Source organism: Convolutriloba macropyga, chromosome 14, assembly GCF_964194025.1.
Source record: "Convolutriloba macropyga chromosome 14, txConMacr16.3, whole genome shotgun sequence".
NCBI lineage: Eukaryota > Metazoa > Xenacoelomorpha > Acoela > Convolutidae > Convolutriloba > Convolutriloba macropyga.
The window spans coordinates 40,765,512-40,778,961 of NC_134481.1; the positions used below are offsets into that span (position 1 = coordinate 40,765,512).

The window sequence follows — 13,450 nt, forward strand, 5'->3', positions numbered from 1 at the left end:
CTTTAAATCTTAATGGTGGTATATATTAACCTCTAATGTGGTTATTTGAAGCCCACTATTGAACTTCTTAGTCCGAGTTAGGCTCCCCCTCCCTCCCTCCCCCCCCACCCCTCGCTAAAGCAGGCTGCTATTGATTAGAGCTCCCAATAGTCGTTCGAGAGCAATTCTTCCGACGTTTAGTCGGTTTTTTTCTCTGTACGGGTTATGTATTCTAGTCTAATATTTACAGTTTCCGAGCCTCACCTAAATGTGCCACATGGTTGCGGCAAACTAATGGTATCAGCTTCAATTTGCTTTTATTGAAGATATTGGTTAAAGTAAAATTTGCGCCTTCGGCCTTTTTTGGAAGTATTAGTTTGGCGTGTTTGTCAAAAAGCGATGGCTGAATAATTGTTGGCCCAATTTCTAGTGTGAAAATTGAATGGTTGCTTCTTTTTAATAGCCACAACGCAAGAACTGTGGCTATTAATGGCCTTTGCAGTTCAAAAAATTTGAATTGTTTTTGGGGCACTGTCTTGAAAGTCAAATTGAAGTGATGATTGTTGTCACGCCTAAAGAGGAAGTGAAGTAAAGAAGCGAGTAGTTTTGCGATGGGAATTTTGTTCTCTTTTAAACGTTGCGTGACAAAACGGTGATTGAATTCACTTTCTTGCTCGTTGTTTTTGTTCACACACGGCAATTGACTTTTGATTTTAATTGTTTTTTTTTGCAATTTTTATAATAGGCTTTTTCCAAATGGTTTTTCGAGTTCATTTTAGGTCTTGTTCTGTTTTTCAGTCAATGAAGTTCGTTGAATTATTGGTCAGGATTTGTCCTGCTGCTTTTTTTGGCAAGATTTTTTCACATTTCTCTTGACTTTGAGTTTTCAAGACGGGATAAATAGGTAGAGCCCAGTGGGCAATGAATTTCGTTTTTGGCCCTAAAAAGCTTCAGTACTATTTCCAGTGTGTAGTTTGCTGAAGTCACTGGGAAGGGCTATCTGAATGTGAAAGTCTTTTTGGAATCCAACTGGAGCATTTTTTCTATTTTGGTGGACGGTTCTTTGAGAGAGTCCGTAGTGTTTTTTTTTGCCAGCCGTAATTTTTTACATCTGTTTTACGAGGCATATGTTATAGCTATGCATACTTAAACATAAAAGGCGATAGTGATTTTAGACTAATTATTGTGATAAACTTATCGAAGAGCACATCGTTGGTTTAATAAGTAGTGTTTCAGTCACTGACCTGCTTCGATGGCCGAATATATATCTTGAACAGCCTTGGTCTACGGAGGGATTTGTTGATCCAGATTATGCTTAACAAAATTTATGCTGAAAGAACTTAAATTTATGCTGAAATTCTTTGCTCCGATCTACCAACTAGCTTGAGTCCACGTGAGATCCGCCACATATTATTAATAGCCGCCCTCATCTTCTCAGCCGGCTATTATAGCGCTCCTATTTTTTACAATTCAAAGAATTTGAATTGTATTGGGGCGCTGTCTTTTTTTAAAAAATCTGTTCACGCATTTTCATGATTTTTGAAGTCAAATCGGAGTGGTGATTTTGGTCACGCCGAAACAGGAAATGGAGCGAAAAAGCGAGTGGTTTTGCGGCGTGAATTTTTTTGCTCTAATTTTAAAGTAGAGTGAGAAAACGGTGTTTGAACAAAAATTCGGTTTCTCGGTAGTTGTTTTTGTTCACATGCGGCAATTTCACTCTGATTTTTACTGGTTTTTTCGAATTTTTGGATCGGATTTTTTTCTAAATAGTTTTCCCAATCCATTCACAGCTCATTCTCGACCTAGTTTTTTTGTTAGAATTAAAATTACATATCTCACTAGTGGTTTTTTGTTCTCCGTAGCAGCATTTTGACATTGTTTTTCTGTTTTTTTTTGTTTTTTTTTTTCATCTGATTTTTTTTAGAAATGGTTTTCCCAATTCACTCATTGTCCGTTCTAGGTCTATTTGTTTGTTAAGTCAATGAAAATTCTTTGAATTGTACGTCAGGACTTGTCCTGCCATGTTTTTTTACTTCGTCGAACTTTTTTTTCGCTTTTTCGGCATTTTGCGTGAAATCTTTTTGACTTCTCTAGGCTAATTTCACTCTTCTCTCATTCTGCTCAAAATCCTTTTAAACAGCAGCTGCTCAGCAAAGCAATTCAAAATGAAGAGAGTCAGTATAAAAAATCAAAGAAATAGAAACGTGATAAACCCATAAAGCCCATTTTTAGACGCCCGGTACTTGAACTTGTTCTCATAAGTTTTAGTTACTATCTATAATGCTTATTGGTATTGATACTAGACCCTGTAGCCTCTCACTGAAAGACAGGAGTATGTTCAATTACGAAATGATATCAAAATAAATCCCACTTAAAAATGTTTTAATACAAAAATCAATTTTTGTTGATATTTTCTTTTCTTTCAATCTCAATAGAGTTATGGGAATCAACGGCGGCTATTTTCCGGCAATCTGCCGGGTATGTTTTCAATTATTTCGATTGATATAATAGTGCTTGAATTCCAATTTTGTTTCTCTTACCGGGTGCGTTCTCTTGCTTAAACAAGAGGCAATCGCTCGTTTTTGAGTTTCACCGCACAGTCTTCTTTTTATTGCTTCTGCGAAAACGTAACAATTTTGGCTCAGCCAGCAATGATCTTTTTACAAACTTGAAAGCATGCCGAACTACGAATTGTCTTGTAAAGACAAGAATTTGCGTACCCTCATGTTTTGACTTCTTTCAACATTTTACTTGAGCTTTTTTGTGCCCCTTATTCAACCTAAGTTAACCTAAGTTTACCCTTACGTTAATCTAAGTTAACCTCACTAAATCGCTGCTACCAAATGGCGAAGCCAACAGCTGGCCTCGTGCTTTATGTTTACTGTTTTGTCTGTGTTTTCTATTTATATCGATACTACAGGACAGCAAAGCTATCATGGTGTTTTTGGCAACCTTACAATTTTTGGGATGCTACGATCAAGTTCTTTTGGAATTGAGATCGGGCAATAAATATAATTTTTGTATGTAGAACTGGGTTATTTGGTCATAATTAATAGCCGCACAGCAATAGCTGGGGCTATTATTGGCCTTCTCTTGGTTTTTTTATTTCGTCGACGCGATTTTTGTTACGACCATATGACGTCTCAACCACTTGAAATCTACTTTTTGTTCATTCTTTCATGCAATTTCAACTGAAGTGCGTGTGTGACGTCATTTTTCGCTCTTAGTGGAGCGAGTTTTTTTGTTCATTTGCGTGATTAAATTTTTGATCACACTTGACTTACCTCACTCAAAAATGACTTCCTCACTTTGAAATTGACTTTTATTTACTTTAATTCAAATAGATAAGGTCAAATGGGTGTGTGTCACTCTAAATGAAGGTTATTTGAGAGCAGCTAATAGAGGCATCAAAAACTTATACAGATTTTTTTAATCAAAATATAACATATCAGCCTTCAATAAAAAGGCTATTTTTTGGTCTGTCTCTTTTACTGTTTTTTGGAGACTGCAGATCTACGAAGCTATTGCGGCTATTTTCTGGCTATCGGCCAGCTATGTTTGTTATTCTATTTCTGCACCTGTTATCTGTGATACGTCTGATAGCGAGTTCTTTTTACTGCATTTTCAGCTATCTACTGCTATATTGATAACTTACCTATTGATTGTCATGAAAATTTTTTGTTCAGGCGGCGTTTTGACCTAATAGTGAAAGTTAGTGAAATTGTTGTGTGAAATAACTTTTTCTGAGCGAGAGAACATTTTTGTTCATGAGCTGCGCTCAGTGAATGAATTTTTGACTTTGAAAAGTTTTGAGAGGTGGGCTCATACTCTTCAGCCGTGTTTTTGTCCATTTGGCCCAACTTTTTTTTTACTGTAACTTGATATTTTGTAAAAGTAATTCTTAATCGATACTTCATGAATATGCAACCATCTGAAATTTATACCATAATGTTTCTTGGAGTCTAATATTGCGTTTCAAATGCAAAATTGGCCCATAATTTCCAATTTTTTGTCTATTTTAGGCTTTTTCATTTTTTTTTTTGAATTTTTGGCTTTCTGAGCGGAATTTTTTTTAACTAAATTAGTAAATATGTTAGCTTCTTTTTGATAATTCCTGAAATGGATGCCTCTTTTTGACGTAAGGTGTTTTTTGTTTGTACTTAGAGTTTATTTACTATACAAAGTCTTTTGGTGCACCATTGGTGTATTTGGTTGTTTCGTTTGGTTGCTTGTTAAATTGTTTTTAGCGATAACTCCTTAGAATTTAGTGAATATGTGTGAAAATGCAGTTTCGCAATTGAGCTGTTTTCATTTCTTACTGAGACAGGAAGATGGCTATGTAATGCTTAAACCTCGATTGCTTAATATCAAATAATCTATGTTTTTTCTACCTCATGTTTTTCATTGTGATTTTTAATTAGTCACCAGCTTAGTTTTTTGATTTTTCGAAATTAGGAATAATTTTTCAAATCTTTTTCACAATGTATGTATTTTCCACATTCGAGCATGTTTCTTTCTAAATTGAAAATTATCTATTTGATCTAATTATTTGTCGTTTTCTTTCGAGTTTTGAAATGTTTTTTGGCTTTATTTAACCTAATATTGCTCTGAGATTTTGCTAGCTTCCTTTTAACAAATTTTGAACAACACTCTTTTTCTGCAAGTATTTTTAAGGCTTGGTTTTGGTAACATACAAAATTTTTGCGTACTAAAAAATTATATTGCTCATATATAAAAACCAGATTTTTCTTACAAAACAGGATATATAAAAAACAGGTCAGATTTTTTGTACGCAATTGAAAACATCAAAGTACGCGAGCAACAAAATTTAAGCAATGTTAGGCTCCCAAAAATTTAATTTTGGAATAAAAAATTGAATAATGCAAGAAATGGCCAAAAATTGTTACAAAATTTATCAATTTCCGTAAATACTCTCAATCGAAACACTATTTTTCAATAAAAAAACAGTGCTCATTTGGTAACTGAATAAACTTTGTCGCTTTAACATTAAAAATTAGTTGTCGCTGCAAATCACAATGCACGCGATAAAACTAAACAATGACCAAAATAATAATCAAATCGAAAGTAATCGTAAAAATACATAAGAGGCAGATTAATTTACAAAAACCGGTCATTAAATTAACTGAAACTGCATACCAAATCAGAACTTTTCGACATTTAGAAAAAAATTGTCGAATTCTATCTATTGTTTTTTCCTTTCTGTTTCAAGCCCAATGTCCGTCAAGCGGATCAAAGGCGGCTATTTTCCGGCAATTTGCCGGCTTTGTTATTAGGGAATTTGCTTCGATCAAAATTGACTGTACCTCCTCAGCGTACTTATCAGTTACTGTTCTAAAAAATTATTGTTGGACCTCGGATACTTTAACATGTTCAGTGGAATATCGGTCAATAAAATAAACAACAGTTTTTATTTGTTTCAGGATCTGAACAAAGATGTGGTCGTGATTCTAAACAAAATCGACCTAGTGCCACCTGAAGTATCTATTGCATGGAAAAAATACCTCCAAGATAGGTTCCCCAAGCTACACATTGTGCTATATTCCACTGATCCAACAAACTTCAGAGATCCAGAATCCTATCAATCATCAGCTAACAAGTCATCGTCAGTGGAAAAGGGAGGAGCGGGGCCGATTGGGGGACGGAGATTAGATGTCTCTGAATTGGGGAAAATTAAAACGGGCAGACGGAAACCCACTGCGAAGTCCAATTATGTTTCACCAATTGGGTTGCAGGTTAGCAACGAAATAGTGTATTCTAAATGACCAAGGGCAATAACCTAAATGAACATGCTGGTCCGAGACAAAAGAATTACTTTATTGAATAGTATGATGTGGGCAACTGCTGAATGAAATTTACTGCTGTCCGCTTCGCCGTCCGCATCATCAACATGATCTTGATGAAAACGCGACTGTTTTTGGCTGCTTGAAATATTGGCCGACATGACATTTAGACGACAAGGAAAAGTGACCAATTAAGCGCACAGCCTTAATTCTGATTGGCCGTTAAATCAGATTGTTGATAAAGTTGCTAATTCGTCGTCTAATCATTACAGTTGGTGAGCTGTGAGGTTATCGGCTTAAATCCTTTTTTTAATAGCCGCCCTCATCTTCTCAGCCGGCTATTATTGCGCTCGTATTTTTTTTTACTTCGTCAAACTTTTTTTCGCTTTACCATTTTGCCGCTTTTTCGACATTTTGCGTGAAATCTTTTTGACTTCTCTAGGCTAGTTTCTCTCTTCTCTCATTCTGCTAAAAGTGAATTTGAACATCAGTTGTTCAGCAAAGCAATTCAAAATGAACAGAGTCAGTATAAAAAATTGAAGTCAGAAATAGAAACGGGATAAACCCATAAAGCCCAATTTTAGATGCCCGCTATTTGAACGTCGTTCCTATAAGTCTTAGTTACCACCTCTAATGCTTATTGGTGTTGATAGTAGCTCCTGTAGCCTCTCTCTAAGAAACAGAAGTATGTTCAACTACGAAATGCCATCAAAATAAATCGGACTTAAAAAATATTTTTGTACAAAAATCTTTTTTTTTTTCAATATATTCTATTCGTTCAATCCCAATCATGCTTATTGGAATCAACGGCGGCTATTTTCCGGCAATCTACCGGGTATGTTTTCGTTGTCGGCTAAACAGGGGGTATAGCCGACAACAAAACATAAATGAGAAGTTAAGGCGATCGGACAATTCTGCGATCGCCTCTTTTTTTCCTGGTGGTCACAAAACATTACCTTTAAAATAAAAGCAGACAAAGCGATTTCATGGAACACACGAATGTTATACAAAACTTTCCTTAAAAATATAAGCAAACATTTTTTCATAGAACAATCAAATGTTAGTACAAGATTGAAATAATGAAGTAGTGAATGTCGTTGCAATTATAAACCACGTTTAGGAGCTGGTGGAGTCTTGCGAGAAGTGTGCGAGAGGGAGTAAAAACAAATCACTTCATTCGTTCGATTTTTCTGCCTGGCAGTACAAAGTTGGGAAGCAGATGAGCCACAGTTACGATTACAAAGAGGCCACTATGTGTGCTGCGGATCAGAGGCTTACAATCGGTTTGAGAGCTATTTTTTTCTTTCAGATTGTAGCATATACCGAGCATATCATGCTTTATTGCTCTCGAACGAAGTTTGAAGCAATTGTGCGGTGTTCCGCCTTCAGTTAATATTGAATGTGTAGTGTTGGTGGTGCTGTGGCCGGACGTCAGAGAATCAAACTAATCAGCTTGCTTCACTGACGCCAGTGTTGATGGTGTTTCAAAAAAGTCCCTTGAGTTATATTTCCTCTGGAACAATATGTCTGGGCTACCCTTTGCCCACTGTTGTTCCTTGTCAACAGTTGAAACTTTCGTGAGATTGCTTCACAAATCTTCTTTTGCTACCGTGAAAAAGTCGTCCATTTCCTAACCATTGAATTACATCTATATAATCAACATTATGACTTGGTGTTTCTTAAAGTTACAGTATTTAGCACGTGCCTCTCCTGGTACAGCAATTATAAAATTACTTAATCTTACTACTGGCCTATATACTTGCTCCGGAAAGCTTCCCCCTCGAGCTGACACAGGCTACAAAAGAGTGAAACCCGTCAGTTATGCGATAGCAAGTTGTCCAACTTTTTTCAATTATGTCCCTAAAATCTGTGTCATTTTTACAACATTGGTGTGAAACAGCCTACGTCACAGTGCATTTATCCAAACATCAAGAAACTAATATTTAAGATACGGCTGCCTTGAAAATAAAAGTCATTAGACATCGGAATTTCAAACTCAGCTTCTACTGTTGTTCACACAACAGTAGTTGCATGTTTTTTTTTAGTTGCATGTGGTATTTGAATTGACCAACTATGTCCTAGGCTCTATTTGCGAATTTGTTTTATGGACGATTTTGGCATTTTTGATTGCAGATTTTGCAGAGATTGAAAGAAACCGTCAACTAATATTAATCACACATTAAATGGAACTTAAGAAAATTGACTTTTTTCAACTCTTGAACTGTGTTAAAAAACCAAACCAATACGTCTGTTTTGTTCAAAAGTACTACCTCTTATCTTAATAATTATCTGACGTTGTTCAAAATTCACCTCGAATGAACTCGAAAATTTTTGTTTGCAGTGAATATATGAAACATATTTTGAAAGATATATATCAAAGCTAGCATTAGAAGTCGTGTACGTTGAATTGAAGTTTGTTGCGAAGGCGCAAATTGAAGATTGAAGTACTTAAAGTTAAATTAGTGCGTTTTTGTCCAGTTTTGTGGACATTTGACATATCTATATATGTAATTTGACTTCCAACAGGAATTTCTGAATTGATTTGGTTTGCTGATCTGCCATAAATTAGTTTCTAATTTAAGTAAGTTTTGATATTTTTCGTCTTCTTGCTTCTTCTAAGCTTGAATCAGCTCAAAATTCTTTGGTTTGTAAATCTCGACAACACTTGTTTTAAATATATTAACATGGAAACTTTAATAAGTATAACTTGAAGCGAGTTTTTAATTGCTCTCAAACGAAGTTTGTAGAAATTATGTTAGTCCTGTTGGTCTTTTTATGCGATTTTTCGCATTACTGATTTTTCGTCTGACCCATTTGACTTTTCGTCCTCAAAAACGGGATAAACAGGTAGCGCCCAGAGGGTATTAAGTTCTATTAGCGCCATTCAGCTCACTAGTCTCAACGTTTGCCATTCATCAAAACTGTTTTTGGAGACTCATACTTATGGTGTGAAAGGCGGTTGCCCCCCCCCCTGCTGCGCTCACCTCACACCCCTTCAATTAAGCTAAAGCTAGCCTCATGAAACCGTAGCTAGCTAATGACGAAACCAACTACTCGACAGTCGTTTGAGAGCAATTCGCTCCGACGTTAGTCGGTTATGTTTTCTGTTTTGTTTTTGCTTGAGCTTTAGTGAAAGACTTGAGCTTTAGTGAAAGACTTTAATAGACGGAAAATTGTTCTGACATATAGGTTGTTTGTGAAGTAATAGTTTTGAGGAAATTTGTCCTGATAACTTTGTTTACAGCTTTGTTTTTTTTGCTTATCGGGCATTATTAATTGCTCTCAAAGAGAAGCAAGTATTGTAAACATGTGCGTCTTTTCATGCAAGGTTTTTGGTTGATCGTTTCTTAACTTTTTTGAGTGAATTTTACGCCCTTGACTTTCTGCGTTTTGCGTGATCTAAAGTTCTCTCTCATTGACAATTTCAAGCAGCTGAACTCAATTGGCGGCAATTTAATTGCTAAAAGTCATATGATAAGGGCGCCAAAACTGGTGCCATTTTTTCACTTCAAATCTTAATAGTGGTATATATTAACCTCTAATGAGGTCATTTGAAGCGCCTTAGTGAATTTTTGGTCCTGTTCAGGCTCTTCTCCCTCTTTGGAGTTTCTTATCTTTGGTACCAAAGTGGTTTGGCTTGCTTTGAGTGACTTAATGAAGTTTTTCATCATTCTTGGGGTTGATAAAACTCGGCTTCTATATTAGATGTCGTTTTTTATTACATTAGAACTACGCTTTTAGAATCTTGAAAATATTTCTTTTGGTCTTTGTTGGTCTGCATACCTGTGTGGAGATTGGAGATTTGCATCTGGTCTGATACTTTGGTCAATTTTTTTGGTCATTTTTTGGATTGTATTTCAGGACCTTTGCCGTCTAATTTTCTTCGTCTGAAAAGTCTTCATGACCGGTCCCCTCACGGTTACTTTTTGATTTTTTTATTAATTTAGTTAATCTCGACTGAATTACTGATCATTATTTTTCACTTTTATGGGATTGGCTTTTTCGGGTGCGTCAACACTTTTTTTGTCGCACATGACACCTTTAATTGGACCTAAAATTGACTGTTGCTCAATCTCAGTATGAGTTTTTCGCTACCTTATCCGAAGGGGTGCAGGTCAACTGACGGTATTTAACTCTAACTAATGGATAACCGAGGGCAGAGTTTAGAAACTTTAAAGAAATTGGAGATTTATGAAAGTAAACCAGATATCAGAACAATTTTTGAAACAACTTTTTTCTCACTTTTTGTGTTCATTTGTTTGGGTTGGATTTGTGAGACTATACGTATACGAAGCAATTCTATTTTTATGTAATTTTTTTTCAGGTGTGTGTTTTCAACCAAATGTTAGATTGATAGATTTTGAGGACAGAGAAAAAGTTAAGGATTAAATTAAAGTTGAACAAAATTTGATTTTAAAGCTCATGAAAAAGTGAACCATTAACACAAGAGCGTTTGTGATTTCAATGACACCAGTATATGTATTTTCAAAATGCTTTATAAGTGAAATGATTTTAAAAAAGTATCTAAAACTTGAAATCAGCATGTTGATCTTTGATTTTGTAACGACTCTTTTTTTAAAAAAATGATTTTATCTTTTTTTCGTGATGTAATTTTGGGTTAAATTGTGTATTTATTTCACGGCAATGTATTCATTCAACCCATTTTCGATTTAAGTTGAATTTAAACTACTATTTTTTGTGCTATCGTTGTGAATAATGCAATGATCTTTGCACAGCTGCAACTGACCGAGAGGTTTCACAGGTCCATTCTCGCTAGACTTAATCTTTGTCAAACCACACCCAACATTCAACTATAATGTTGAAATGTTTCAGGTTGTGTCGGTCACCCTAACGTGGGCAAGTCCTCAGTGATAAACAGCATTGTGGGCAAGAAAGTGGTTTCAACCTCAAGGACACCAGGACACACGAAGCACTTCCAGACACACTTCGTCACTTGCAATGTCCAGCTGTGTGACTGTCCTGGTCTTGTGTTCCCCTCAATCGTGGACAAACAGCAGCAGATATTCTCTGGTCTCTTCCCAATAGCACAGGTGGGCAGATAATTGTCTCGTATGTAGATGATAAAACCGTTCGCTTTAAAAAACACATTCAAAAAGATATTAAACATTAAAAAACTCATTAAAAAGGTATTAAAAAACACATTAAAAAGATATTTAAAAAACACGTTAAAAGAGCTATTGCGAGTGAGTAATGCCCCTAGTTACTTTTAATTATAGCTGCGAAGCTGTAAGCTGAGCGTAGCTATATTGCGGTGCTCTTGGTTTTTTTTACAATTCAAAGAATTTGAATTGTATTGGGGCGCTGTCTTTTTTACGACTCGAAGAGGAGTATTGGAGAAGTCCTTTTTACAATTCAAAGAATTTGAATTGTATTGGGGCGCTGTTTTTTTTTTTTAAGATCTGTTCACACATTTTCATGATTTTTGAAGTCAAATTGGAGTAGTGATTTTGGTCACGCCGAAACAGGAAGTGGAGCGAAAAAGCGAGTGGTTTTGCGGCGTGAAATTTTTTCGCTCTAATTTTAAAGTAGAGTAAGAATACGGCGTTTGAACAAAAATTCGCTTTATCGGTAGTGGTTTTTTGTTCACATGCGGCAATTTCACTTTGATTTTTAGTGTTTTTTCGATTTTTTGGATCGGATTTTTTTCTAAATGGTTTTTCCAATCCATTCATAGTCCGTTCTAGGTCTAGTTTTTTGTTTAGTCAATGAAAATTCTTTGAATTGTACGTCAGGACTTGTCCTGCTATGTTTTTTTCGTCGTCATGATTATTATAGCTGCGAAGCTGTAAGCTGAGCGTAGCTATATTGCGGTGCTTTTGGTTTTTAATAGCCGCACAGCGATCGCTGGGGCTATTATTGGCCTTCTCTTGGTTTTTTTACAATTCAAAGAATTTGAATTGTATTGGGGCGCTGTCTTTTTTTACGACTCGAAGAGGAGTATTGGAGAAGTCCTTTTTTTAATCAATTTTATTGGAGTGATTTTTAAAGCGGGAAATGAAACGCGTGAAAAAATTTGGAGTGGTTTTTGTGCTGAACAAAATTGAAGAGTGGAGCGAAAAGTGAGTGGTTTTTGTTCATACCCCTGTTTTTGAGAGAGCGATAAATTGATGTGTGAAAAAATTTTCTCTAAGCGAGCGAAATTTTTTTGTTCACATGCGGCTTTTTAAAACCGTTTTTTTTGTTATTTTTTTGGTTTAGAGGTCTGATTATGATATTGTGTGATGCTTAGGGTTGTTTTAATAGTGGTTCGCAAGTTTTTGGTCATTAATAAGGTTTTAATACCATTTTGCTGGTTTTTCAGCTATTTTGCTGAATTTTAGGCGAATTTTAGCAATTTTTTGCGTTTTGTTTTGTTATAATGCTTTGTAATGGCTTTGAATAGACGGATGTTAGTAACTGAGTTTTTAGATACCAAGTGATTACATTCTCTTAGGTTGGAAACGATTTTTTTGTTTAGAAAAATGACAATAAACTGAAAAATTTTGAATTATTTTTCTTTTTTTGCTGTTTTTCGTTTTTTCAGCCTATTCGACTTTGCTAATGTTTTTGAAGTCTTCCAGTACTAATTCGCTCCAATTAACGTTTTTTGGGTCTATGTGCTCCCGTGAAATTAAAAAAGCTCAATTTTTTCTATGATTTTTTTTCAATTTTTTTAATGCCCTTTGTGTTCTTCAATTTTTTATAGCATTTGGGGATGCCTATAGTCCAAATTAGTTGTCCTTGATGCGTGTTGATGATTTTGATTTAAGTTTTGAATCAATTTGTTAAAGATAATTGAGAAACTTTTATGAAGAGTTCCGCAAATTTTCGTGTTTTTTTTTTTGGAATTTTTGCTGAGTTCTTCTGATTGTCTTCTTTTTGCTAGTTTTTAGTGGTCTAGCTTTTGATAGGAGCTTTTCTAGAGGTTTTGTTGAAATATATTTAGTGCACTTTTCAATGACAAATATCACTAACTTTTCTTAAACACTAACTTTTTTTCTATTTTTTTCGTTCTTCGTTTTTACTCATTTAAATAAACAATGATTCGGATTGCTGGACACTTGACCAGATGTAGTATTAAAAGTTTTTTGAAATAATGATTTGATTTCAGCATAATGGTATTTGATTCATTATTTGTGGCCAATTTTTTTTGTTTTTTTTACAGAAAATTTTTTTGGTTTTGTTTTTCATTTCCTTTCTTTTACCTTCGTTTATTCTACTTGAAATTCGTGTTTGGTTTTTGTCTCAAATAGCAGTGATTCAACAAAATTAAACTAAACCTATTTCACGGGTTTTCGCCAAAAGTTGTTTTTACACGTGCAACTCAATGTAAAATTTTTATCACGTGCTTTATCGTCTTTTCTGGTCAGTTATTTTTTCATTGTTCTTTTTCTTTTTTTTGTTTTTAAGTGACAAGTGTTATTCAGTAGGATAAGCATTATGTTAGTTATTGTGGTCAATCGGTAGAATAAGTTTTATGTTTGTTAGGGATTTTCGTTTTTTCCTTCGAGTCGTTTCCGGAATTCCGGCTATGTTTTTTTTTTAACATCTGTTCACACATTTTCATGATTTTTGAAGTCATATTGGATTAGTGATTTTGGTCACGCCGAAACAGGAAGTGGAGCGAAAAAGCGAGTGGTTTTGCGGCGTGAAATTTTTTCGCTCTAAAT

At 35.0% G+C, this 13,450-nt stretch overlaps 1 protein-coding gene across 1 annotated transcript in view; it reads left to right on the plus strand.

The window, feature by feature from the left end:
• The window catches only part of LOC142353305 (guanine nucleotide-binding protein-like 1), a 70,685-nt gene that overhangs the window by 43,860 nt on the left and 13,375 nt on the right, over positions 1–13,450 (plus strand). Inside the window, exons 6-8 of the mRNA XM_075405536.1 lie at positions 5,421–5,732; positions 6,901–7,063; positions 10,614–10,831. Of these exons, the coding sequence (XP_075261651.1) occupies positions 5,421–5,732; positions 6,901–7,063; positions 10,614–10,831 (693 nt within the window). The remainder of the gene's footprint in view (positions 1–5,420; positions 5,733–6,900; positions 7,064–10,613; positions 10,832–13,450) is intronic.